The sequence below is a fragment of the Leishmania mexicana genome, chromosome 8 (assembly GCF_000234665.1).
Source record: "Leishmania mexicana MHOM/GT/2001/U1103 complete genome, chromosome 8".
Lineage (NCBI taxonomy): Eukaryota > Euglenozoa > Kinetoplastea > Trypanosomatida > Trypanosomatidae > Leishmania > Leishmania mexicana.
The window spans coordinates 449,844-474,736 of NC_018312.1; the positions used below are offsets into that span (position 1 = coordinate 449,844).

General features: G+C 59.5%; 8 protein-coding genes across 8 annotated transcripts; all 8 read left to right on the forward strand.

The window, feature by feature from the left end:
• Nucleotides 1–1,832: 1,832 nt before the first annotated feature.
• LMXM_08_29_1590 (hypothetical protein, unknown function) lies at nt 1,833–4,883 on the forward strand (the record flags this gene model as incomplete). Its single annotated transcript, XM_003872348.1, has 1 exon — nt 1,833–4,883. One exon carries the CDS (start codon nt 1,833–1,835, stop codon nt 4,881–4,883), a length of 3,051 nt encoding a protein of 1,016 aa, XP_003872397.1.
• Nucleotides 4,884–5,945: 1,062 nt separating this feature from the next.
• LMXM_08_29_1585 (conserved hypothetical protein) lies at nt 5,946–6,317 on the forward strand (the record flags this gene model as incomplete). The annotated part of the gene is made up of 1 exon (XM_003872349.1): nt 5,946–6,317. The coding sequence occupies one exon, from the start codon at nt 5,946–5,948 to the stop codon at nt 6,315–6,317; it is 372 nt and encodes a 123-aa protein (XP_003872398.1).
• A 631-nt stretch (nt 6,318–6,948) lies between these two features.
• On the forward strand, nt 6,949–8,148 carry LMXM_08_29_1580 (conserved hypothetical protein; the record flags this gene model as incomplete). The annotated part of the gene is made up of 1 exon (XM_003872350.1): nt 6,949–8,148. One exon carries the CDS (start codon nt 6,949–6,951, stop codon nt 8,146–8,148), a length of 1,200 nt encoding a protein of 399 aa, XP_003872399.1.
• Nucleotides 8,149–9,699: 1,551 nt separating this feature from the next.
• LMXM_08_29_1575 (conserved hypothetical protein) lies at nt 9,700–11,436 on the forward strand (the record flags this gene model as incomplete). Its single annotated transcript, XM_003872351.1, has 1 exon — nt 9,700–11,436. One exon carries the CDS (start codon nt 9,700–9,702, stop codon nt 11,434–11,436), a length of 1,737 nt encoding a protein of 578 aa, XP_003872400.1.
• Nucleotides 11,437–12,302: 866 nt separating this feature from the next.
• Nucleotides 12,303–13,508, forward strand: LMXM_08_29_1570 (metallo-peptidase, Clan MH, Family M18; the record flags this gene model as incomplete). Its single annotated transcript, XM_003872352.1, has 1 exon — nt 12,303–13,508. One exon carries the CDS (start codon nt 12,303–12,305, stop codon nt 13,506–13,508), a length of 1,206 nt encoding a protein of 401 aa, XP_003872401.1.
• Nucleotides 13,509–15,820: 2,312 nt separating this feature from the next.
• LMXM_08_29_1560 (putative GTPase activator protein) lies at nt 15,821–17,974 on the forward strand (the record flags this gene model as incomplete). The annotated part of the gene is made up of 1 exon (XM_003872353.1): nt 15,821–17,974. One exon carries the CDS (start codon nt 15,821–15,823, stop codon nt 17,972–17,974), a length of 2,154 nt encoding a protein of 717 aa, XP_003872402.1.
• Nucleotides 17,975–19,597: 1,623 nt separating this feature from the next.
• LMXM_08_29_1550 (conserved hypothetical protein) lies at nt 19,598–21,601 on the forward strand (the record flags this gene model as incomplete). The annotated part of the gene is made up of 1 exon (XM_003872354.1): nt 19,598–21,601. One exon carries the CDS (start codon nt 19,598–19,600, stop codon nt 21,599–21,601), a length of 2,004 nt encoding a protein of 667 aa, XP_003872403.1.
• An 883-nt stretch (nt 21,602–22,484) lies between these two features.
• On the forward strand, nt 22,485–23,063 carry LMXM_08_29_1540 (conserved hypothetical protein; the record flags this gene model as incomplete). Its single annotated transcript, XM_003872355.1, has 1 exon — nt 22,485–23,063. One exon carries the CDS (start codon nt 22,485–22,487, stop codon nt 23,061–23,063), a length of 579 nt encoding a protein of 192 aa, XP_003872404.1.
• Nucleotides 23,064–24,893: the final 1,830 nt, after the last annotated feature.

Consider the following 24,893-nt stretch of genomic DNA (forward strand, 5'->3'; position numbering starts at 1 on the left):
GCACGTCTTCTCTCTCCCGCCGCCCTGCCTACATCGATACTTCTCTTCCTCACTACGTGTAGTGTTCGGCTGCCTCAGCAGCGGGTGTTGTGGGTGTAAGGGCACGGCAGCCCGCGCCCCGCATCGGCTTTAGGACCTCCACCTCCTACCTCAAAACGAAAGAGATGATGAACACCGCTCAATGCAGCACAACAGACTCTTGACGCGAGGCGCACCAAGCAACAGATAGATACTGCCGCATCCGAAATCAAGGTTTTTACACAAAACAAAATGGAATGAGCAGAGCTTGCATGAAGATAGCAGTGTGTGCCACCTCCCCCCTCCTTTGAACCTGTTGCGTGCGCAGAGTGCGTTGGTAGTGTTGGTGCAGACACCAGAGGGTGAGAGGAGGGGGTGCAGCACTGCAGGGGAGGCGATGCACGGGGAGGGGGTACACAGTTGAACGGCGAGAACAAGAAGAAGCAAAAAAAGGAAGACGACACGAAACAGAACGCCCAGTGTGTGTGGGGACGGGCGAGGTGTGATACGGAGGGTACCGGTGATGGTGATGGAGGGGAGTGGTGGTGGTTTGACCTCTCTCTAGTACCCTCGTGAAGTACTGCGCCGCGCTTTTCTCCTCTGCACTCGCTCTCACGCGCTTTGTCCTCGTAGCCTTTCCTTCCTCCCTGTTCTCGCCCATCAGAATGGAAAGTGTACGCAGATTTACCACCGGCCCTCATCTTGTGCACTGGTTTCGCGCGCAACAAGGTGCGGCCTCTTGCACAAGACTGGGTATGCATGTGCGTGTGTACCTATGCATTGCTGATCGGTTCCGCTTCCACCACTCCCTACTCCCCCTTCCAGTCCACATGCTCCTTCTTTCGCTTCCCTCTCTGCTTTTTTTCCCCGTCTCTTCTACCGTTTCCACCCACAAACATCATCCCACACAAACCCACTCACAACGCCACCTCACTCATCTCATCTTTACTCCCTCCCTCGCTGCCAGGGTGCCTGTGTGTGCGCGCGTCTCGCTGCCCCCCTTCCTCACCGAATTCCAGGTGTGTATATCGATGTATCTGCACACGTATGTGTCAATATTTCGTATTGTCTTCAGACGCTCTCTTCTTCTTTGTTGTTCCTTTGGTTTCCCTCTCTCGGACACTTGCCACCATCTGCAGTTTCTCTTGCCCCCACCCCCTTTCCATCCTTCCTCCCCCTCATAGCCGATTTTCATAAGAGAAGTTGCTCAGCCATTACACATTGTGCGTGTATGTGTGCTTCCACGCGCGGCTCTCCTCCCTTTTATTTTTTCTTCTGCCTTTTGCGCGCCTTTTCGTTCTTCCAGAGGTTCACAGGCTCGCAATAGCATCCTCTTTGCCCTCCACTCGCCCCCCTCGTCACACACGCACACATGCATACATACGCTGTACTTGTTTGCTCGAATTTCCCCTTCCCCCTCCTCCCCCCTTCATAGTGACCTCTTTCCCCTCGACTGCTTGACCCCATCTGCCCGCTCCCCCTGCACCCGCTCTCCACACCGCCTCACTTTTTCGCTTTCCCCTAGACACATAAAACAAGCACCCCCCCCTCCCTCCACACACACACACACACATACAAAGCTGCTGTGACTGTCCGTTTCCGTCTCTCCTCCCCTCTTCCCTATCGGTATTACGCACAGGGTGTCTGCGCTCATGTACACGGGAGAGAAGCGGGCCTTGTATAACACCAGAACACAAAAGGGATATATTTTTCTTCGCATTCTTTTTCTCTGGAGACGGGTTTTGAGTGGAAGAAGCTGTTTCTCTGACTGCCGTTTCTCGTCACTGTGTATTTGGTGGTTTCGCAGCAGCTGAATGCCGCCGCCGCGCCGCTCGTTGCAGCCGCGGTTCACAGAGCAGACACCTTCCCTGAAGGCCGCCACTGAGTTAGCGACGACGCACGGCGACACACTATCTCTGGTGCCGCCATCGCACGCCTCCCTCGTATGGGCGAAGGCGCCGCGCGTTGCAACGAAAGGCGAGTCTCTGTGCCGAGCAGGACAGGCCCACGCACAAGTATCGGTTATCGTCTCGCCCTCTCATAATGGCCGACACAACACCCGGTGGGCCAACGCTCGAGGCATGACAGAGACCTTGAAGAGCACAGGGGCTTCCACAGGACGTAGCGCGCCGCGTAGGTCCTCCGTATTAACCGCGGAGAGCGACAGGGAGACAACCGCTCGAGTCAGGTCCGCGCGTTCATTTGCCCGAGCCAGGTCTGCAGAGCCGTGCCCATGCCCATCCCCCCAGACATTTGACCGTGCTGCTTCTCTCAGGTACGCTACTGCTGCATTCACAGGAGAGAGCGGAGAGGCTGTCGGCGCCTCCGGCCACCCGGCTCGGGCGTCTCGTCTGGCATCTGCCCAGGCACACTACAACGCACGTCTGAGGGCCTATGCTCGCCCGCAGCTAAGTGAGGCGGGCGATGCGGTGATCGCAGGGCCGGAAGGCCGAGCGGTGTGCGCCAGCCCCGCCCGCGACGTTTCTTACACCCACTCCATATCCTCTCCAGTGCTGCACCCCAGTGTCTCTGTGTCTTTCGCGGAAGCCGCGTCGCACCTAGGTCATCCCCGTAACTTCGTCGCGTCTGCTGCCCCTACCAGGGACGGTGACAGCGATAATAAAAGCTGCCCCTCACTGCCGCCGTCGCCATCCAGTACCACCGCTGTTGGTAGTGCAACCCGCTACGACACAGAGGGGCCGGCAGCCTTAGACAAGCCGTGGTTGGGTGTAACCCCAGTCCACGGCATCCTTAAAGGGAGGGGGCGCATGAACAGCACCACGCGTGTGGCGTCGAGCGCCGTCTCTTCGACCGGGTGCACGTCCTCTTCCCACCGTGCGCACACTCTATCCAGTGTCCCGAAGGCTGTCGTTCGTGACCCAAGCGCACGCTCCTTGTCCAATCCAGAAACCATTAGCGTGCAGGAGTCTGCAAGGCAGGCACGGCATGTGACGTTCGACGAGGCTGCCATCAAGTACCTCGACGCCTACGAGAGTCACGTATACGATGACAGTCGACTAGGGAGGCACCTGGAGAACGTGGAGTGCGGGACTCCGATGCTGCTGTCCTGCGCCGTGAGGGACTTCCGCAGATGCCAACCTCCGACCACCACGGAGGCGTGCATGCGGAAAGAAAACGCCGACAATTGGGATGCCGACTCGGAGTGGTTCAACGAGGAGTTCGGCGCCCAGCTCACGCTGACCGGCGCCACAGCTGACTCTGCGAAGGCAGCACCCACCCAATCGTCGTCGGCTGCGGCGAGGGAGTCACCACCGTTGCAGTCCGCTGTCCTCATCAAGCGTCCTTCTCGGGTGTTGATCTCTTCGTCGTCGGCTTTGTTATCCTCGTCGGCTAACACCGCAGCAACGGCCGCCACCGCGGCGCGCGGTGCCACCCGCCAACTCGGAAAGCCAGGGCGGATGCGAGACGAGTATGATTCAGTCGGCAGCTGTCAAAGCCTCGGTACACCCCGCTCCTCTTTCCCCTCTCGCACTCCCCGGGGCACGAGCACCGTCATGAATACGCACCACGCCAGCGCCCCGTTCGGTGCACCCACCGCAGCAAGCAGCAGCACCGTGACTGCTGGAGAGGCCAGTGAACCCACTAGCGACGACGGCCGCGACTCGTCGCCAGTGCTGGCGTACGAAAATGCTTCCTTCATTGCATCAACGCGCTCTGTCAATCATAGCGTCGTAGTCTCGTCGCTCTCACGAAGTACCGTTGCCCCGGCCCCACCACTGTCCGTTAGTGACTTGCGGCGCCGTTCCCCGGCAGCCTCAACGTCTTTGTCGCCGTCAGAGTGTAGTGGAGCGAGTGGGTCCCGTCGCGGGAGTAGCCACCGGCGCCTTTCGTCTCCTCGCGTCTCCCTCTCGAACGTCGAGGCTGCGCTGGACAAGGTGGCGGAGAGCGAACAGGGTGCTCGATCGACAAAGCAGGAGATTTCCCCGGTGCCACCGCGGACGCAGGCAGTGGCGGCCAACCAACACGACGGCGAATCCCCTACTTTAGGTGCGATGAGGCTGTCGATGGCCGAGCGTCGCTTGCTCCAAGCCGTTATTCAGTCGAATGAACGCAAACACCCCACCGATCGGGCGGCCACTTCGTCCGTTGTACCGAGCAGGACAACGACTGGTGCGTCTCCCGCGTTAATGGCAGAGATGCCGAGCGGGACCCTTAGCAGCGGCGCAGGCGGCGCCCTCAGCAGCAACTCCGTCTCCACCTCTAGCTTGGCCGGGGGTGGTGTGCGAGCGCTGCGCGAGACAACCCCGGCGCTGGGCAACCCCCACGCAAACGTTCTTTCGGCCGAAGTACGTGAGTTTCTCGACGCCAGTGCACCCTCACTGTCCTCCATAACTTCTCGTCGTTCACGTGCCAACCAACCGGCATCCGTGGACGAGGCAGGCAGCGCCTACTCGAGCGCGCGAACGCAGGTTTTCCATGCTCAGCTTTCTAGCACATGCAGCACTGCGACACCACCAGCAGCCACCGCGGCAACTAGCGCCGTGAATGGCAACCCCGGAAGCACGACAGTCCTGAGGGCCAACTCCATCAGCAGTGCGCTCTCGCCCTCCCTCTTTCCCTCCGCTGAGCCAGCGGTGTCAAAGGCTGGAGGGAATGGCTCTCAGATGTCGCGGAAGGATGACACCGTCATCGCCGCCCCATCTGCGTTGTCCAGTGAAGCTCGGCGATCGCGCACAATCACATCGCACCTGCACAATCATCGACTGGGCATGCCCGCTTTGCAACTGGCGCACCCTCGGTCGGGTGACGGCGACAAGGACGAGGATGAGTCGGAGCCGCACATACAGGTACCGGTTCCCCTTCCGCGAACACCGCCTAGCAAGTCGAGCTGGGCAGCGCAGTGATGACAACAAGTGAAGGAAACGGATACCAAAGCCCCTCCCAAAAAGACGAGAAAGTGCGTACACATCTCCGTTTTCTCCCGAGTCGGTCCGAGAGCACCCGCGACGGCGACGGTGCTGTGCGTCGTGACGCGGGTACGTGTAGGTTTTCATATGCAGCTGGCATGATGAGCTGCATTGCCAATTGAGTTGGGTGCTGGTGATGCACAGCAACGCACCCACCCACCCAAACCCACACCCACACCCACACCCTCCCACACACACACACACACAAAAGAGCATAACCGCTTCGAAGCGTGACAGAATTCTGAAGTAACGGACAAAGAGAGGAGCAGGAGGGAGCCGCAAGTGCGCTGCAGACAGATGCGTGATATCTTTACACCCCTCGCGACTTTCACCTCTCTCCCGCCCTCGGTAGCAACTCCGCTCATGACTGTGGGTTTGGCCTCGAAGGAAGGGGGCGGGACGATGAAGCAAGGCGTGTAAATGGACGAGGCAGATGGAGGGGTGGCTTTGGACGGCCCTTATCGTTTCTGGTTGGCCTCCCGCGTATGCTTTTATTATAATTTTTTTTATACGAATGGTTGTATATCGCGCTGTTCTCTCTCGTACATAGCCCAGCATACATACATATCTATATCTATATATGCATGTAGGTGTGCGTGTGTACATGTGTATGCGTATAGCTTTCGCTTTACCCCTCGTCCTCCTTCGCTCCGCTCTTTCGTACCCGCCTGCCTGCGGAGCTCACCCTTTCAGTTCGGTTGATTCGAAAGGAGGAGGAGGAGGGGGCTACCTTGCTGCATGCATACTGATGAGTTCTTGAACGCACCCACTTGCTCCCTCTCCCCGCTCCCACCACCGCCACCTTTCGCCTGCTGCTGTCGTGTGAGTAGACCTCGCTGCTGTCACACAATCTCTCCACCGGTGTATCACAAGTACGCCATCCCATCACCCACCCCATCCTCTGCATTTCTTGTCCGCTTGAAGTGAAGAGGACTTCAAGCACATCCCTGCTCTATCATCTGTTTCTATGTGTGTGTAAGTGTGAATGCGTGAGGCATCATGCAGGGAACAAAGGGCGCACCGACCACAAACAGTGGTGGCAAGCTCCAGATTCGCACGGCTCTCTTGGAGTCTGTGCGCCGCTACAATGAAGAGTGTTTAAACATGTCAACGGCGACGACGGCGGCCGAGGAACCGCTCGCGACCCAGACGCAGCGCATCGATAGGTTTCCTGATGCGTTGCCACGGATGATTGCCCAGCTCTACCCCAGCCTTACGAACCCCTCCTGGGCAATGGAGGAGTGTGTGCGCCTGTGCCCCGCCGCGGAGGTGTGGTGCGGGACTGCGTTGCCCAAGGACGTGTGGGCACCGCCAGGCACGGCTGAGTGCCCGTTTGGCACAGAGCCTATGGACTTCAACGCACATCGATGACGAAACCCACCGTGTTCGTGTTGCTCTCCCCCTTGATGCGCTCCCCATGTCTTTCGTGAGCCCACGCGCATTCGACTCACCAAACCGTCACGACAACACGAAGAAAAAAGAAAAGACGAAGGCACACAAAAGGGGAAGGACGCCCTCTCACTGCATCAGGGAGCTGGGGTTGGGTGGGTGGGTAGGTAGGAAATGCCGGGATTCTGCTCTCCCCGATGGCACCGATGTGCCCTCGTCAACGCTGCTCGTGCTACCCCCTTTTTTTCTCCGACAAGTGTACGGCTTTCGTTTATGTGTGTGTGATGTGTGTGTGTGTGTGTGTGTGTGTGTGATGGGGTAGGGAGCAAGAGAGGGGTGCAGCCAGGGACACGCCATGCCCTCTCTTCCGTCTCCCTTCCCATACCCAGCTTCATTATGCTGTCCTGCCCCCTCCTTCCTTTCTCGCATACCTTCTAAACTTATCTTTCGTCACACACACACACACACACACACACACCTCGCTTCCACTACCACCACGGGCGATTACATACCCCCCTTCCCCGTGTAGCGCTACTACCACCCCCACCACCCCAACAGCGACAACGACCACTACGACTTGCGCACGCACCAGCATAGAAACGGTCGCATAGACATGAAGTTCACCGTGACTTGCCTTGTCTCCTCCGTCAACTCGTCCCTCCTGGCAGAGAGCGAGGCAGTGACGAAGGAAATTACGGTGGCCAACCCGAGGGCGACTGTGCAGAACCTGCGCGCCACTGTCGCCATCCAGTTTCGGCTCAAGGTCGTGGCCTTTGAGTTTCGCTTTGATCGCCGCGAGGGCGCAACCGAGGGCGACTCAGCGGCGCCAAGCTCATCGCCATCTGCGGGCTCCGCGGTGGTGGACTTTGGTGACGAGAAGAAGCTGCTGACGGAGTGCGGGTTGCAGGAAGGTGATCACTTGAAGGTGGTGCCGAAGAATTACACCTCGCTGAGAGCGGCCGGTGCGGCAGCGGTGGCGGCGAGGGAGACATCGCCATCCGAGGGCCCCGCTACGAAGCGTGTGCGTATCGAGGCGAGTGACGAGGTGGAAGCCCCCGTCTTCATTGCGAGCGAAGATGAGGATGCCGAGGAGGAGAGCGAGCTAGACGAGGAGGACGACGCGGATGACTCCGAAGAGGACGGCGACGCCAAGGGGCAGAATGACTTGTTCGCTGCCTTGCAGGAAGTGGTTCCAGATCTGACGGTGCTGCGGCAAGAGTTCCTGGCCAACCCGCAAACCGTGATGGAGCGGATCGAGCGGAACCACCCCTCCCTCTTCCAAGTGATTGTGCAAAACCAGGAGACCTTTGTCACACTCATGAACAATGAGCAGCTCACCAAGGCAGCGCAGGGCATGCTGCACGGCGGCACCATGGGTGGCGACGAGGACGAGGATGAGGAGGGGTCACTGGAGTGGTCCATGGGGGAGGAGGATGAGGAGATGGACGAGGAGACGGCGGAGCAGATGAGTGCGCTGTTCCAGAGCTACATCACCTCGGCGGCCCGCAGCGGCGACAGCGGCGACTTTGACGCGGCCGACCTTGCGGAACTGGAGGCGAGTGGGATGCAGGTGGAGGAGGTGGACGGCGGCGACGGCAGCGCCAGCGGCAGCGCACGCATTGGCAAGGCGAAGCGCCAGTCAGACAATGAATTCATCCTGTCCCGGGTCCCCTCCGAGGAGGATGAGAAAAAGATCCAGGCTCTGACGGAGCTGGGCTTCACCTACGAACAGTGCAAGGTTGCCTTCTACCTCTGCCACCGCAGCATCGACCGTGCATCGAACATGCTCTTCGAGGCCCCACCAGAGATTTGACAGCAAGGAGTTCACGTGCGCTAAGGATCGGCGGCCACACCCTGCCGCTTCAGTGTCTCTATCACAGGCGGGCACCCAATCACGCGCGCGCACACACACATACACGTTATCACGCCGGCACAGATGCACAGAAAGATGCACCTTTTCTACCTGACGCTGCACCATCAGTACATTGACGCTTGGCGAGGCTGAGAGAGCTGGCGGTCAGAAGCGCATGCTTCAAGAGACGGAATGACAACGCAGCGGCGTGCTCGAGGCGCGTTGTGGAGGGTGATCCTGTGGTTACTCGTTGTCACACGTGCCTGTGTGCGTGCCCGACTGCCAGCTTGTACTTACCCGCTTATCCCATGTGTATGATTTCTACTTCCGCTGTGTCTCTCTGTCTCTGTTTTAAACACCCCCCCTTCTCCCCTTTCCCCTCTCCCTCGTGCCGCTGTGCGCAACCACACCATGCCCGCAACCATCGCTGGAGGCGCGTATTGGCGTGCGTGTGCGTGCTTGTTTCGGTGTGGCGTGTATGAAGGGGATAGCACTGCGGTGGATGGGTGGGTCGGGAAGAAACAGGGGATGGAGGCAGTGGTGCATAATCGCGTGGGCGCTGGCTGCGTACTCCTAAAAAAAGGAAGAGTACGCGCGTACGCTGTGCTCGGCGCGTAAGCGTGTGTGCGTATGCGCGTCTCTCTGTCTGTGCTTGATTCTGTGCTTTGAAGGGGGGGGGGTGGAGCTGCGAAGGGCGGTCACGCATCGCTAGGTTCGCCTTTGTTTCAATCACCCTCTTCATCTGGCCTCACTCAGTGAACACTACTTGCGCTGCGGTAAGGTCACAATGCCGTTACGTCGCTGCAAGCGACCGTCTCTTTCTGTCTTGCCGGTGTTGAGATGGGAAGCGCTATGGTGAGCGCATGCGTGCGCCTCGGTGCTTGGGTGCGAGGGCGAGGGGGAAAGTTTGGGGAACGCGATGCACCCTCCCGTTCCCTCCTCATACCACATAACCCCCGCATCTTTCCCGCTGCCAGCAGGCCTCACGTTCCCCTCTCGCTCTTTCCTCATGGGTTTTTGTTTCTCACTACCTTCGCCATCTCTCGCGCGCGCGCCGGCCACGCACGTACCTGTTATGGCAGGACAGAGCGACAGACCAAGTCCTCATTGTTTCGCATCCGGAGAGGGTGCGTATAGTGTTACGGGCCGTTACTCGCAGGCTGGTGCGTGTCTCTCACTCTCTCTGACGTTTCGGTGAATGCGTTGCCTCATCTGTGCGAGTCGAAGGATCGACGTGTCCGCCCTCTCTCGTTCTCTCCTCCCTTGTTCCACGTTGAATTCATCGAGGCGCCAAGTATATACACACAAACACTTTCACAGCATCGAGGAGAGTGTCAACTTCGTTCACCCGTAGCGATCATGGAAACCTCATCCAGCTCTGCGTTCGAACTCGCAGAGGCGCACAGAAGGGCGGAAGGACGGCGCCGCCTTTACCCCTCTGCCTGTGCACTCAACCCGTCCTGCACCGTCGCCGTCCTGTCGACCGTGGCGGGTGCCAGGGCATATAAGCTCATGACGGCGTCTGAGCAGCGCGGGGGGACAGTGGTGCAGCCGTTGCACCCCCGCCCTTCTTCCATCGCCGCGGTATCTTCTGAACCCACCTCGGACAATGCTGGCAGTACCATCGGCACTGCCCCGCCTACCGCGCTCTGGCGCACGCCTGTATACACGGCAACGGTGGCTGGCGACAGTGCCCTTGTCGCTGTCGTGTTTCGAGCCCGTCCGCCAGTGTTTGTGCCGTCCACGGTACCCGTGACACGAGTGGACGAAGGGCAGGGTCACGGTGCTGAAGCCGCGCCACCGACGAGCAGCAGTAGCAACAGCGGCTCTTGCGTTGGTGCAGACGTAGGTGCTTCGTCTCCTGGTGACGAGGAGCTGCCCGAGTTGCCTACGCCAGTGGAAGACCCAGCCAACGTTTCGGCTCTCGTAGCCGCCGAGGCTGAGTGCCGGCGCTATGTATACCTGTTCGACGCTACCAGTGACACTTGCCTAGCCGCGCTGCACTTCTGCGGGTCGCCGGTGCTGGCGCTGAAGGCGAACTCGTCTGTCCTCCTCGTGGCAGCTGTTGACCTCTTTCACCTGGTCGAGCTGCGCACGTTGCGGTACATTCGACAGCAGAGCATGTACAAACCTCTGAACCCACGTGGGGTGCTGGACCTCTCGGCCGCGGTGCCGTCGCGGAAGGCGGGCGGTGGCACATCGTACGCCGTCGCCTTCCCTCAATCTGCACGCGGGTACCGTGGTGATGTGACGGTGCTGACGCTACATTGTGTACCGCCTACACAACGCCGGCAAGCGCAAACAGGGGACGGCGGCAGACAGGCCTCTAGGGTGTCCGCAGCCGTCGACGCTGGCCGACCTTCCCCAAGCACCACGGCGGCGGCGGCCGATGCGACGACCAGTGGCGCCTTTGGCGCTGCCACGCCGCCCATGGAGCAGCGCACCATCCCAGCGCATCACCATGCCGTGGCACATCTGCGTTTTCGCCCTGATGGTCGACTACTGGCCACCGCCTCGGAGCTTGGCACAACCGTGAAACTCTTTGACAGTCTTACCGGTGCGTTGCTGGTAGAGCTACAGCGGGGCCACCGCCCCGCCGCGGTGCTCTCGCTCGCGGTGCAGCACGACGCGCATCGGATCGCGGCACTCAGCGCCAATGGCACCCTACACGTCTTCGACTGCGCAGCCATCGTTCAATCCTGGGAGTCGTCGAGGGCGGCACGGGTTTCTGCATCGCTTCCTGTTCACGGGGAGCGCTCGCCTACGGTGATTGGCGGCGCTGCAGGAGCGAGCAAAGTACGGGCTGAGTGCAAGCACAAGGTGAAATTGATGCCTCACCCAGCTGCGAGCGCCAGTGCTGCCTCGGCGAAATCGACTTCGCGGCGATTGGGTAGTGCCGTGATGGCAGCTGCAGCTGTGTCATCGAGGGCCAACTATTCTGGGTCCTATGCAGAGAGTAGCAGTGCTCCGCCAGGTGCGGGGGCAGCCGCCAACGATGGGTGGCTGGACTGCGAGAGTGGCTTTGCCGCGGACGGAAGAACAGTTTGGGTGGCGCAAGTGCAGTCTACGGAGGTGCAGCTGCAGCACGCCACTTCGACAGCGCCGTCGAAATCTGCGACGCCATCGCCACGGCTCTGCGTGGGAAGCCTCACGTGCTTTCCGTTGCCGTCACCTAACCGCGGCCGCTCAGGTAGCGCCATTTCGCCTGCCGAGAAAGGAGAGGAAGGATGCCACTACGTCGTTGTGTAGCGAGCCCTGCATGCATGAATGCATGCATGCATCAATCATCTCGGCAGCGGTGCCGCGGTGCTGCTCTTGACTGCTCTGCTTTCTTCCTGTGTGCGCACTATCTGCGTTGAATGTTTCGTATGTTTCCTTTCCTTTTTCACGTCCTTGCTTCCTCCGTTCGTTTTGCCCCCATCCTACCTCCAATGTGCTTGCCCAACGCCACCACCCCCTCCCCACCCTTCACACCACACCCTCATTAGCCTTGGCTACTAACACGTTTTGAAGTTTTCGATATGCATCTCGAGTGTATTGCGCATGCCACCGATGACGTGGTGCAGCCATGACCCATATGCACGTCCACGCCACGAGCCACGCGCGGTTGCCTTTTCTGTTGGCTACGTGTAGTGTTTTTTTTTCGGCCTGCCTCATGATGCTGCTACAGGTCCGTACGGATAGTTGCACGCCGCCGGGGCGAGAGTCGCGGCTGTGCTCCCCTCTGCGGCTACGCGAACCATTCAGTGACCCTTTCGTGTTGATCTCCCTCTTCATCGACGATGCATCTCCCCACTTTCGGCCGGGCACTGGCTGGATGCTCTCCTTTCTACCGTCGCTATACATGGATCTCTCTCTCTCACGTCCTGCCCATGATGGGGCTTCATTCTCCGCCTTGCGTTCTCAAACCATGCAAACCGGAAAGCGCAACTGCGCATCGAACAACGCGAACGACATCGCCTCTCTCTCCACTCCGGTTGCAACCGCTAGGATTGCCCTCCAACACCCGTCACCGCTTCCTTCATACGTTGCTCACCTCCGTGTCGGCGACCTCGGCATCTCACGTCGGTCTCCTGCTCGTTTCTCTTTAACAAAAACACAACTTGTGCCTCATCATGTCCTACCCGGCGACGCTCCGCGAGTGGCTGGCAAAGATCATCAGCTTCGACACGACGAGTCGCAACTCGAACTTGCCGATGGTGGAGTACGTGCGCGACTACCTGAAGTCCGTCGGCGTTGCGTCGACGTTCGTGTACAACCCGGAGAAGACGCACGCCAACCTGTGGGCGACGCTGCCCGGCGAGAACGGCGTGATGCAGGGCGGCATCGTGCTTTCAGGTCACACGGACGTTGTGCCGGTGGATGGGCAGAAATGGGACAGCGACCCGTTCACGATGGTGGAGAAGGACGGCAAGCTGTTTGGCCGCGGAGCCTGCGACATGAAAGGCTTCCTGGCCGTTGTGCTTGCGCTGACGCCGCAGTTCCTGACGATGAATCGGGCGAAGCCCGTGCACTACGCTTTCTCATTCGACGAGGAGGTGGGCTGCACCGGCGTGCCGTACTTGATCGAATATCTGAAGGAGCGCGGGTTCCAGGCGGATGCCTGCCTGATCGGTGAACCAACGGACATGAACGTTTACGTCGGTTCTAAGGGGTTGACTCAGTGGAGCGTATCTGTGCAGGGAAAGGCGATTCACTCGTCTATGGCGCTCATGAACACAAGCTGCAACGCGATCGAGTACGCTGCGCAGATCATCACAAAGGTGCGCGAGATCGCGGTGGACTTGCGCAAGAACGGCCGCCAGGACCCTGAATACGCATGCCCGTTCCCCTGCATGACGACTGGGTTGATCAAGGGCGGCAATGCTGTGAACACGGTCCCTGCGCAGTGCGAGTTTGTGATCACTGTGCGCATCACAGACAACGACACATCGGACGCCATCGAGCGGCATGTGCGTGCGTATGTGAACGATCACGTGCTGCCTGCGATGCGTGAGGAGTACCCCGATGCTGAGGTAAAGGTGATGCGTGCGTTGAACATGCCTGCCTTTAACGGCAAAGAGGCTGCTTCTGTGACGCAGAAGGCCTTGATGCTCCGAAAGGCTACAAAGACGTACAAGACGGGTGGTGGCACGGAGGGCGGCTACTTTGAGGATGTCCTGGGTGTTTCAACGGTGATTGTGGGTCCGGGTCCTCACGCGATGGCGCATCTGCCGAACGAGTACGTGCTCGTGGACCAGATGGAAAAAAGCACAGAGTTCACGATGGCCCTGGTGCGTCTGTACACGGACCCGAGCTACTGCGGTGCCGGCAACCTGTAAGAAGGTAAGAAGCCACTGAGGTGCGGCGGCTTACGCTCTCCGTGGTGACACTATCTGTTCCGCTACAACGTTGGAGGTTAAACGTCAAGTGAGGCTTTCCTAGGTCGTCCTTTGGTATCTTGACGCTGGGCGAGGAAAGGGCAGCCATCGCGGGGTTTCTGCGTGAGGCGGCCGTGCTCTCTTACGCGTGTGTCACTGTGCATGTGTGGCAAAGGGCAGATGAGGTCGCTCGCACGCGTGCGTGGGACGCCTGCGCTCTTCTGTTGCCTTGGGGGCACGGCCACTTCCCCTCCCTCTCTCCTCCTCCTCCTCCTCCCCCTGTACTCTTCATTTGCTTGCTCTCCGGTATTCGCTAAGAGAAAGGGCCTTGTGCCATCCTGCGTGTGTTATTGCTCATCTTTTTCGTCACTGTATTGCAGCCCAGCCTGCTTCACTCTTCTGTGTATGTGTGTGTGCAGTCCTCTTTGCCGCATCTCCTTCGCGGCATTGCGGGCACGTTTTTGTTTTCCGTGGAGGCGACAAGTGGCGTGGGTGCGGCTTCGTGCTTCCGGACGTCTCGCTGGGATGGTGCTCGGTTGCCTCTAGGCGATACCGAATGTGGACAGCTATTCCTCTTGTTGTAGTTGGTGATTCTGTGTGATGCACACGGCACATCGCGCGTCTCTTCTCTCGCTCCTCCCCCGCCGTCTGTGTGTTTCACTTTCTTTCATGTCTTTTGTCGCCACCTGTTTCCACGCAGCCTCCCTACTTTTCTTGTGTATATTTTCGCTTCAGCTCTGTTTGAGGGGCACAATGATGTCTATGTGTGTGTGCGCGCAGGCGTTTGTTGTATTACTCCAAAGCCCAACTCGCTCTTTTTCTTTACTCTCCCTGGCACCTCTCTCCCCCTATCTCGTTCTCTCTGTTCCCAACGACACCGAGAGGGTGGATGGGTGGGGTGGGGTGGGAGGAGTCTCCGGACCACTTCGCGGGTGCCCGTGGTCGCTGAGTCGTCTCTATATATGAAATCGCCCGCGTTTATGCTTGGCAGTGTCTTTCGCTCTTGTCTGTAGCAGCAATCCCCATCATCGATTCAAGGCAGCGGTGGGGGCGGCGGCGTGGAGGGGGGTGGGGCCGCAGCGGCTGCTGCAGTTCACTTCTTTATTATTTCCGTGCTCACTTGTTGTATACGACGTTGGAAAGAGACTTCAGCCGTGGTGGTGGCGGGGGCAGTAACGACAACAAAGCGTGGAGAGTGGCATGCGTGTGTGTGTGTGTAGGCCAAGGAAGGAGACACAGGGCAGGAGGTGCGCGGTGTGGTAACCAGGTGAGTAGTCCGCCTTCGCCCTCTCCCCCTCCTTTCCCCCTCATTGTTATTGGCAGTATCGTCTTCTTTTTCCGTTGTTTTTCCCCCTCCCCCTCACTTCTCTTTCTCCCTCTCGATCGCTGTCCTTCACTCTCTACTGCCTACCGGATCGAAGAAGACGGAGGTTACCTTGATGCAAACCACAGGAACAGTTCGAGCGAAACCGACGAGGACACAGTCCACGGTCGGCTTACGAAAAGGGGCGCATAGAGGGTGGATACTGCGGATACCCAAACACACGCACGCACACATGTGCACTCTCAAAGACTTACCTGCCACAGTTCCCAACGCCGCTTCGCTCTATGTTCATCCTTCCCACTCCTCCCCCTGTCTCCTCTCCCTCTGTCTACCGGCGTCTGAGCCCGCCTGTCCGCTGTAGTGCTTCCACAAAAGGGTCACAGACTCGTCAAACTCACATCTACAGCGTTGTTATGAACGGGCTCGCGCATGCGCTTTCGCTGCTGCCCGTCTTTTTTCCTTTTTTTCCCCGCTCCTTCAATGCTGGCGCGCGCTCCTGCCCCATCTCGTATTGCCGTCCCACGTTACAATTCGCTTTGCCATCACACTTTTCTCCTGTTTTCTTTTCCCCCTTCTCGTTTAGACCATCCATATAGGCCCACGCACACCCAACAGGTCCGTCCACTGGAGCGTAGACATCGCGCGGAAGCACTCACGCACGCAGATGCATGCTCCGGGGATAGACGCCTGCTGACGTCAGCCACACTTGTCTGAACACATCTGCATCGACGTGGGCCGCAACACGTCGCTCATGTCTGCTCGGCACTCACCCATCTGCGCACTTGGCACTCTCGGTGACGAGACTCTTGCCGAGGGCTCTTGCACATCGCATTCTTCAGGACTGCATTGCGACCCTTCTCGCCACCATGGCACACCGGTTCTTCCGAGATCGCTCAGGACATCGGCTCTGTCGCCAGTAGCGGAGTCAACAGGCGTCGAGCTCAGCCCCATGCCACGAGCACCGCCTCCCACGGAAAGGGCAGCTGTCCTTTGCCACCATCGTGACCAGCACCTTCATGATCGCAGTGGCGATTGGGGCAACTTCATTGCCCGGGCTGCTGAGGGCAGCGCCGGGGTCGGTTGCCTCGGTGGTACCGCGATGCCCTCAGGTGCCACGTCGTCTTCCTCGGCTGCTTGGCAGAGCCCGTGTTGCCAAACTGAGGCGGTTGCGACTGACATCATCGGTTCATGCGTGTTCCAGCATCCCTCTGCGTCGCCTGCATTCTGTATGGCATCCGTGGCACCTTCCCCTTCTCTGCCTTTTTCTCCTCCTCCCTCGAGTTCGATGGCAAACTCATCGCAAAGCGCGGTGCTGCCTGCCGCGTTGCCGGGCCACCTCTCGTCTTCACCCAACCCAGTGCCAGTCTCAAGCGGGGTGGACGCGAGGTCGTTGTCTTCTTGTACCAGTTCACCAAACTTACTGGAGCGCCGCAGCGTGACCGTCGCGCTGGATGACCACCCGCTGGCGAGTGTGCCAACGGCGCTCGTAACGGAGTCGACGTGGACTGAAAATCACACGCTGCCTTTGCGTGTCACGACGAAGGATCGAACGGATGACAGTTTAGACACACGCGCTGCAGCGCCGCCCCCGATGTTGGTGCACGACTCTGAGTTCAAATACCGCGTTGACGACGAGGAGATGAAGTTGCTTGATGACTTTAGCAGCGGTGGCGACATGGCACGCACCTCCGTTGCAGCTGCAGCATCGGTGGTAGGTGCTGCACGGGACACACCTTCCACGCCAGTGGAGATGCCGTCGATGAGTTTGCAGCAGCCGGTGAGTGCTCGACGCGGCAGTGGCGCCGCCATCGTTTCCGTTCGACAGGTGAGCTCTGTTGCCGGTAACGGCGCTTGCGTGCCGTGCACAAGTGACAGCGGGGCGGCACTGACCACGGCCTCGACACTGTCCTCCCCGCCAAACGGTGAGAAGGCTGTGCTGCCAACGCCGTACCCAGTTACTTCAGCATGTAGTGTGCAGGACTGGTCCTCGGTGCCACGGCTCGGGTTCCCGACCCCGAGTGATCCGGCTGTGACGCATGCCGAAGCTGCTTCGCAGCCCGCCCGGGACGAGGAGGAGCGCAAGCGAGAGGATAAGTGGTACCGTCTGTGCCGCGGCGTCTCGCTTCTGGCGAGCGCCTCGCCAGAGGTAATTGTGAAGCTGCGGGCCGTAGCGCGAGTGCGCGGAATTCCGCAGCACCTGCGCGGCGTCATGTGGCTCACCTTGACAGGTACGGCGCTCAAAGTGGACGAGAACGAGTACTTCTGCGCCAAGCTACTACGGCGCAACGGGTATGTGACGGGGCCGAATGCGGGCGCCATCGCCGCTGATGTACAGCGAACCTTCCCCGGTCACCCTTACTTCTCCGACAAAGATGTAGGAGTATACAAACTGACCAACGTCCTGCACGCGCTGTGCTGGCGCAACCCGCTGCTAAGCTACTGCCAGTCCTTCAACTTCCTGGCCGCTTTCCTGCTTCTCGTACTGGACGACGAAGAGCGCACGTTTTGGTTGCTCGTGCACATCTTTGAGGAGCTCTTGCCCAACGACTTTTATGGAGAAACACTGCTGGGAGCCAATGTTGAGCAGGCTGTGCTGGAGCGTCTTGTGGAGAAGAAGCTACCTCGCGTAGCCGCAAGGTTCCGCGAGGCGGGTCTGCAAGTGAAGACGCTCGTTGCGAACTGGATCATGTCCTTGTTTGTGAACGTGTTCCCGATGGCGACGGTGCTGCATGTGTGGGACTACCTGTTTTGCCGCACGCCAAACCCCGGTGAGCGCACCCCCGCCCACCTCGAAATCACACTTGCCACTTTGAAGTATCTCGACGACGCGGGCCTCCTCATCAGCGACGATGCCGGCGAACTTCTTGTAACCCTGCGCCAGCAAACGGCTTGTCTCTACGACGCGGCGGCGCTGGTTCGCCTGGCCCAGTCGATGTCTCTCACACCGAAGCAGCTGCACCAGCTGCGTCGACAATGCAAGCCAGTTGTGGTGGAGCAGATGAAAGCACGAGAGCAGGCTCGTGTGGCGCAGATGGAGCGCCGCATCGCGCAGGAGCTGCGCCGTGCGCACGAGAACGCGCTGGCCTCTGCCAATGCCTCTTGATCGATTTCGTTGCTCTCTCTCTCGTTGCGCTTGTTATATTCTCGTTCTTTTCTTGCTGCTGCTGCGTCTTGTGTCTGCCCTGAAGCAGCACAAGCGACCCCGGTGGTGTCGCGCCTGCATGTTTGTGTGTGTGTGGGAGGAGGGGGAGGGAGGTGTAAGTGCGGGTGCAAAACGTGTACAGGGGTGTGCCAGCAGGGCTTTGTTTTTCTTAGCTTCGCCCTTGCCATTGCTCTAGCTGGGACCTCCCACCACCACCACCTCCTCGCAGCGCCTTCCACACCCCGCCTGCACGGCCTCCTCTTCTTCACCCGCCACAACCTTTTCTGTCTTCCTTTGGTTTGTGCTTCAACCGCCTTCTCTGTCCTTGTCTCTTGCTAATGAAGACACTGTGTGCAGTGTGTTCACGTTTTGGGCGGAGTGGTCTCCTTCACCTCTCTGGGACTCGTTTTGGAGCATCACCATCATCCCTGACTTGGCTTTCCCTCCACCTCTCATCTCGTGCGTTTATGTTTCGCCTAGAATGACGCCAGGAGGGGGAAGAGGAGGGGGTGGGGGTGGTGTCGTGGAGATACAATGAAAAACATAGTTTCGCATCCTTTTATCGTTGCGCTGTTGACGCAAACGTACTCATGGTGGGTCATCACAGCCCCTCTGCTCTCTCCCTCCTCTCTACATGCTGCGCGCGTGACACGAATGGTTGTGCTGCCTGCACATGGTAGACCCTTTTTCAAAAGAGAAAGTGGCACACATACACATACACATACACACACAGACATGCCTACATGGACAAGAGATGATGCTGGCGAATGTGCGGTGTGGCCGGTTCGAAAGAGCCGAGAGCACCCCGTTTCCCATGATCGCACCTTTTCTACCCCTCCTCTCTCCTCCCCCATCCTCGCTACGGCAGTTTACGCGTGAGGGGGAGGTCTATGAAAGCGCGATGCAGCCATGGCGGCAACGCCAGCGCGGGGTGGCGGCGGTGGTATTTGAGCAATGCCTCAATGTTTCGTTATTGCTGCCCTCCTTTATACTGACATGCGTCTAAGCCGTCAACCTTTATCGCCACCCGACACTGCTGCGCATGATGCCCGTCTTCTCTGATGCGTCGTTTGTGCATGTGTGGGACATACTGCCGTCTCCCCTTTCTCTCTGACCGCCCCATCTCTCGTCTCGTGCTTTGTTCTTCTGATCTGGTGCACTCTTCCTTGCGCAGGATACACTACGCGGCGCTGCCATAAACCCGGTGGCAGGGAGTGGAACAGAAACATGGTTGGTCGACGCGCCGGTGCCGCTGGGCGTGGTGGGGCTGCTTCGGTCGCTAAACGCTCTGCTGCCCACTGCGGCAAAGTCAGTGGACGGTCCACCGCCGCTGCTACCGACACCACCAGCGAGTCACTCTCTGCGCTTGTACAAGGCGAACGCAGTCATCGCCGCGACACCGCTTCTCCGGGAGGAAGTGCCGATGAGGAGGTGACGCTTGTTTATCGTAAGCCACGCACGCGGCACACGAAGCAATCAACCAGCGCTGATGGGCCCGCGCAAGAGGCTGTCCCCGCCAGCTGTGCTGGCGCAGCAGTAGGCACCTCCGCGGCTACCTCTGCTGCCGCTGTTAGCACGCCAGAGATGGAGGTGCTTGCGTTCTGGCAGCGTGCGTGCGGCGATGTCAACCGCACCCGCGCGCTTTCCAATTGCGGCGTGGCGGACGTGCCGCTACACTCTGTAGAGAGCACCGGGGCCTATTCGCTGTCCCAGGAGCAGCTCTTCTGCTGCAGTGAGGACCGTATGGAAACGGCCAGGCGCGCTCTACACAGCTTGAATGATCTCCTCTACACCCCTGTCGACACAAGTGCGGCGGCCGGCGCGCCCTGCGTCGGCTACCCTTGCTGGGTGCGACCGGAGCAGTACACAACAGTGGTGGCACTTGCACGAGTTTGCGAGGCCGCTGTGCCGGTGCAGCTTCCGCCGATGCTGCGCCTGTCTAGCTGTCCAGCCACCGTGTGCCAGCAGAGTTGTATGAGCTCGGACGAAAAAGAGACCACCACTGTCCGTAGAGGGCCTCTATTGTGGACCCTTCCTATCGCCTTTGCCGGTGCCTCGACCAGACATGCATCGGCCGCCCTGTCAGGTGCCGCCGCTTGCGCGTCAGGGGCCACTGGGTCTAAAGGAGCCGCAGCGGGAGCACAGGACATTGGTGAGGCCACGATTGACCTGGTTCCCTCGCCAGTCCTGCTCGCCGATGTGCACAGACGTCTTGGGTATCTTCGCCGATTCCGTCAACTGCAAGTCGTGTATCGCGAGCTTATCCCAGCGTTCCGAACGGCGTCGACTGTTACAGAGCTGCGACAAGTCTTCTTCACGCACGACGCGGCAGCGTGCCAGCTGCTAGGCCGAATGTGCCAAGCTTCGCGGGATGGGGCCTACCACGAGGCGCTCGCGGCGGATCCCTCAGGATACGGGCTCCGTCCACCTCCGAACAAGGCTGAGTTGAATGAAGTGCTGTCTTGCTTCCTCGGCAACCCGCTCGTTTTGGACACGCTGCTCCCATTTGTCGGGATCACAGCCCGGTACCCGCAGGAGGAGGCACTCCTGCAGAGCTTTGTCGCGGCCCTGAAGGACATGACAGCTGTGGAGACGGCATCGTGGGGCCCTGTGGCGGCTATGGTGTCGTGGCGGTGCACCGACGGCCTTTACGTGGTACACCACGCCTCGCGCGTGCACGTCTTGCGGCGGCTTCTGAATGAGGCGCAGTTCTATGGACTGCCTCTTTTTTTGAGGTCTATTCGTGCGATGGCGGGCAGCCACGCCGGCAGCGGTTTCACGTCGACGGCAAGGGAGGGAGGGTGGCAGCGCGCGGCTCTACTTCAGCGAGCACAGAGCCTCTACGCAGATCAGTTCTTCCTCACCCCTGACGGCCTTGACCCGGATCTCTTTTTCCAGCCGGACCCGATGCAGGCGCAGCTGGTGCAGGAGGAGCTCGTCGCGCTCCAGCGCACGCACTGCGCCTTCTGCCTTGTTGTCGGGGAGGCGGACGAGGTGCTAACGCTCGTGCAACTGCACATGCGGCACGTCGGCGGCGTGTGGCAGCACTGGGTACAGAAAGAAGAGGAGGAGTCGCTGTCAGGGGTAAAGGCTGAGCCGCTGGATGACCGAGATCCAACCGACGTGGATGGGGCAGCGACCGCGCTCAGTAGCGAGGATGCGGACAACAGTGGCATCGCGAGCGCCAACGGACCCGGGCCTGCTGTGCCTCGTCCTCGTGTTCCGACGGACCCGCTACGCCGCTACGCCATTCGCACTGTGGACGCCGCGCGGCGTCATCAGCGGCCCGAAGCGTCGTCTGCTGGCCCTACCGCTGCGACGCCCCTACCCTTCAGCCACGTGCAGTGGATCGAGCACGGCAGTGCTAATCATTGGTCGCCGAATGCGCACTACTACGGTCTTGCGTATATGGTGGTGCTGGAGACGGAAGAGGAGTGGGCAACGGAAGATGGCGGCCGGCTCGCGACGGAAGGACTGCTGCCGGAGTCGGCCATCGTGATGAATGCGGAGACCAATACCGCCGCGCTGCGCGAGGCGCGGGCGCCGGCGTACTGCGTGAATGCAATCCTCGAGCTGTGGCGCACTTAGACGAAGGAACGAGTCCTCTTAGAGAGTTGCGCACCGGTGTGTCTGTGAGCGCGCGTCTCCTTTCTAAACCTTCTGACTTGCACACACAAAGGCGAGTATCTCGACACGCCGCCTCGTGTTCTTTCATCCCCACCCCCTCATCTCCTCTCCACCCTGCTCATGTTATCGTCGCTGGAGAGTCGTTCAGGGTGCCAAAAGTGACCAACGAAGCGCCTATTCTCCTTGGCCGCATTCACACCCACTCGCATAGCTACGCACGCACCCACATCCAGGCACACGCATAGAATTGGACGACGAGAGCGAAGGGGGCAAGGAGAGAAATACAACACGCCAAAGGTCAACAGGTTAAACGGAAACGGAGGGATGGGCAGCGCACGCTCAACTCCGCTGCGCCACGTGGCTCTAGTGTTCGTTGTTCCTCCTTCACACCGTCCTCGTGTAGCCGTGCTCACCTTCGGCTGTGCGTCCCTGCGCATGTCAGCTTTTTGGTTCGTGTGTGTGGGGGGTCGGGGGGATGGAAAGGTCCCATCACACGTCAGTTATACGTCACCCGCGCCTCGTCACGGAAATCACCAGTGGTGACGAGCCATCTCAACTCTGCGCTCCTTTGTGTCGCTGCCAAAGGAGGCAACGATGCAGTGAAGGGCACGGCACCGCATCACGATTTGTGATGCGTCTCATGCCGTAGCCGCCAACGCGTGTGTACTTGAATATTTTTCGTCCTTGCTGCTGAGTGGTGCTTTTTTTGCTCTGCAGGTGAACCTCTTTTCCTCCCTCCCCCTCTCCCTCTCCTCCCCGCTTCCTCGGGCACCTCCTCGCGTCCACTGCGACGAACCCACACACAGGAACGAAAGCGATTCGGCGGAGGCACTCTCTTGTGACGATGCAGTGCACATCCCGCCTGCTCGGCGGGTACATGATGTACCATCGCAAGTCGATGAGTACGATGCGCTACAGTAAGTGGAAGGGTGCACGCGGCGGCCTCAGCCATTTCTACAATCGCACCGCCATGCTGGAGGAAGTGCCGGTGAATATGCCGGTCTCTATAGTGGATCGGCGCATGATGGCCTACGTGCACCGCTCTCGCCTGCGACACTTCCAGCTTTTCCGGTCGTATCAGCAGAAGTCGAACTCGACAGAGTGCAAGTTACGCGAAGGTGAATTCCTCCGCCGCCGCTGGCACCGGCAGCTGCAGAAATCCTTCATTGCCTTTATGCAATTCAAGACAATGAAGGTACTGGAGGAGCAGGCGAAGTTGGTTTCGCAGTACGGGCAGGCGTCCGTGAACGCCGCCCTTGGCGACCCACAGGCCGCAGCAGGCGATGTGCCGCACGAACGCAAGTACGCGGCACTCCATCGCCGAGTGCAAACACTGCCCAGAATTCAGCTCGTGCCCAAGCACGTGGCGACGATGAAGCAGATTCACAACGACCGCTTCAACTACCGCTGGCGTGTCAACTAAGCCCGCTCATTTTTGTGTGTGTTCTGCGGTACTGACGGCGGAGCAGCACACACACCGAAGTCCGTAGGCGTGTATTTGTTACCATCCACTTCTTAGGCGGAGCATTGCCCAGAAGACGTCGTTGCCTTCCCCATGACGTAACCAATCGTGTGGTGCTTTACAGTCATTCGCTCCTCTACACGACGCACGAGCCGATTCGCTTCTGCCTGGGTAGCCACAGAATGCTCCTGTGGAGCCGGTCTAGCTCGATCTTGAGGTGTCCTCTCTTCAGCGGTGCAGCGACGGTGGCAGCTTTCACTTTCGCCTCGCATCTCTTGTTTTTCTTCTCGCTCCTGCTCGTCCACTGACAGGGTGGGGTGGGGGGCAGGGGCTGGACACACCCTTCTGCGTGTGACAAAGCCCGGGAGCCATCCTCTCCCTGCCGCATGCCGAACCGGTTGCGGTGGTGACAGGTTCAGGCACCTGCAGAGACGCTGAGCATGTCTGTACCATCCATATGATATGCAGAGTGTCAGCGTGACTTGAGCGTATTCCACCCGGCCCTCACTGCCTACTGGTGAAGGGACCCGGAGCCACCCCGAGGGGGATACACCGGGGGGCGGCTGTGAGGCGACCTGCGAGGCGGGTGGGCGGGCAGCGTTAGAGGCAGGGGGCCGTGCTTGGATGACTGACTCGGTGCATCGCCGTAACGCGTGCGTGTCCAGGGCCGCTTCGTACCAGGTGAATGGGGCCTCTGACGGACCGTCTAGCGTGCAGACAACATGCTCTGTGTTGGAGAAGGGACAACTTGGAAGGAAAAATAAGAAATGCGGCTTGCTCTTCCCTCTGAAGGATGCAATGGTCTGTGCTCCGGTTTTCGGCGCTGATGATTCCTGCTCGCGTCGTTGGCTAGCGGGTTTCTTTGTGTGTGGGCGGGGCTGATCCGGTGATGAGGGATACAGAGTTGCAAGGAGACGGGAGAAGAGGAGAACAGCGGTTTGACGCGGCGGGTTGCACTGTGTAAGGGGACGAGTTAGTCCCTTGGCACATGCGTCGTCTGTCTCTCTTGCGCTCCAAGGCATGGATGGGATAACCCGCAGTGCAGGGTGATGGTGCTTCCTTGATGTTGGCGGACGGACTCCCTCGTGTCGTGTCTACGGAGGCAGGCTGCCCCCCCCCCCCCACACACACACCCACACACCCGAATTGTGAGAGGGGATCATAGATGTGAAAAGGCTTCCAAAGCGGACGGAAGTTTTCTGGCGAGAAAGGTGTCGGCTGTGCCAACTGTTTTTAGCCTCTTGCCGTTTCTCTTTACCGGGGACCTTTTTTGTCTATGCTGACGCCTCCCTTGTGGAAGCCTATATATGTCTCTGCGCCCCGCTGCACTCTCGCTCCTCGTTGCCCTCCCCGCGCTTCTCCCCCTTTTTCCACTCCTCCATCCCACAAAAAAGGGTGAGGAACAGCGAACTTCTCCCCCGTGACGAGGGTTGATCTGCGCCCTTTGCGGGAGACGTGCCTTGCGCTTCCTCCACGAAGACGACTGCGACACCCGACGTCCCGCCCCTTCCGCTCTGCGACTCACGCCGAGATAAGAGGAGGAGATTAGGTCGATTGGCGTATTGCAGCTGGCTGAGGTGGCAATCAGCGCCGTTGTCCACCTCTCTCCCTCTCCGTGGTGTATTCTCGTTCGTTCGGTATTCTTTTCTCGTAAAGGGCCCTTTCCTACTCCCTCCACCTTCCCCCAATGGCGGACCGGTGCGACGCCAGCCCGCTGCCCCTGCGCGCGCTGCTCAGGGCTCACGAGGTGGTTGCGGCAGGGCGTGTGGAAAACGTGCTGCAGATGCCGTC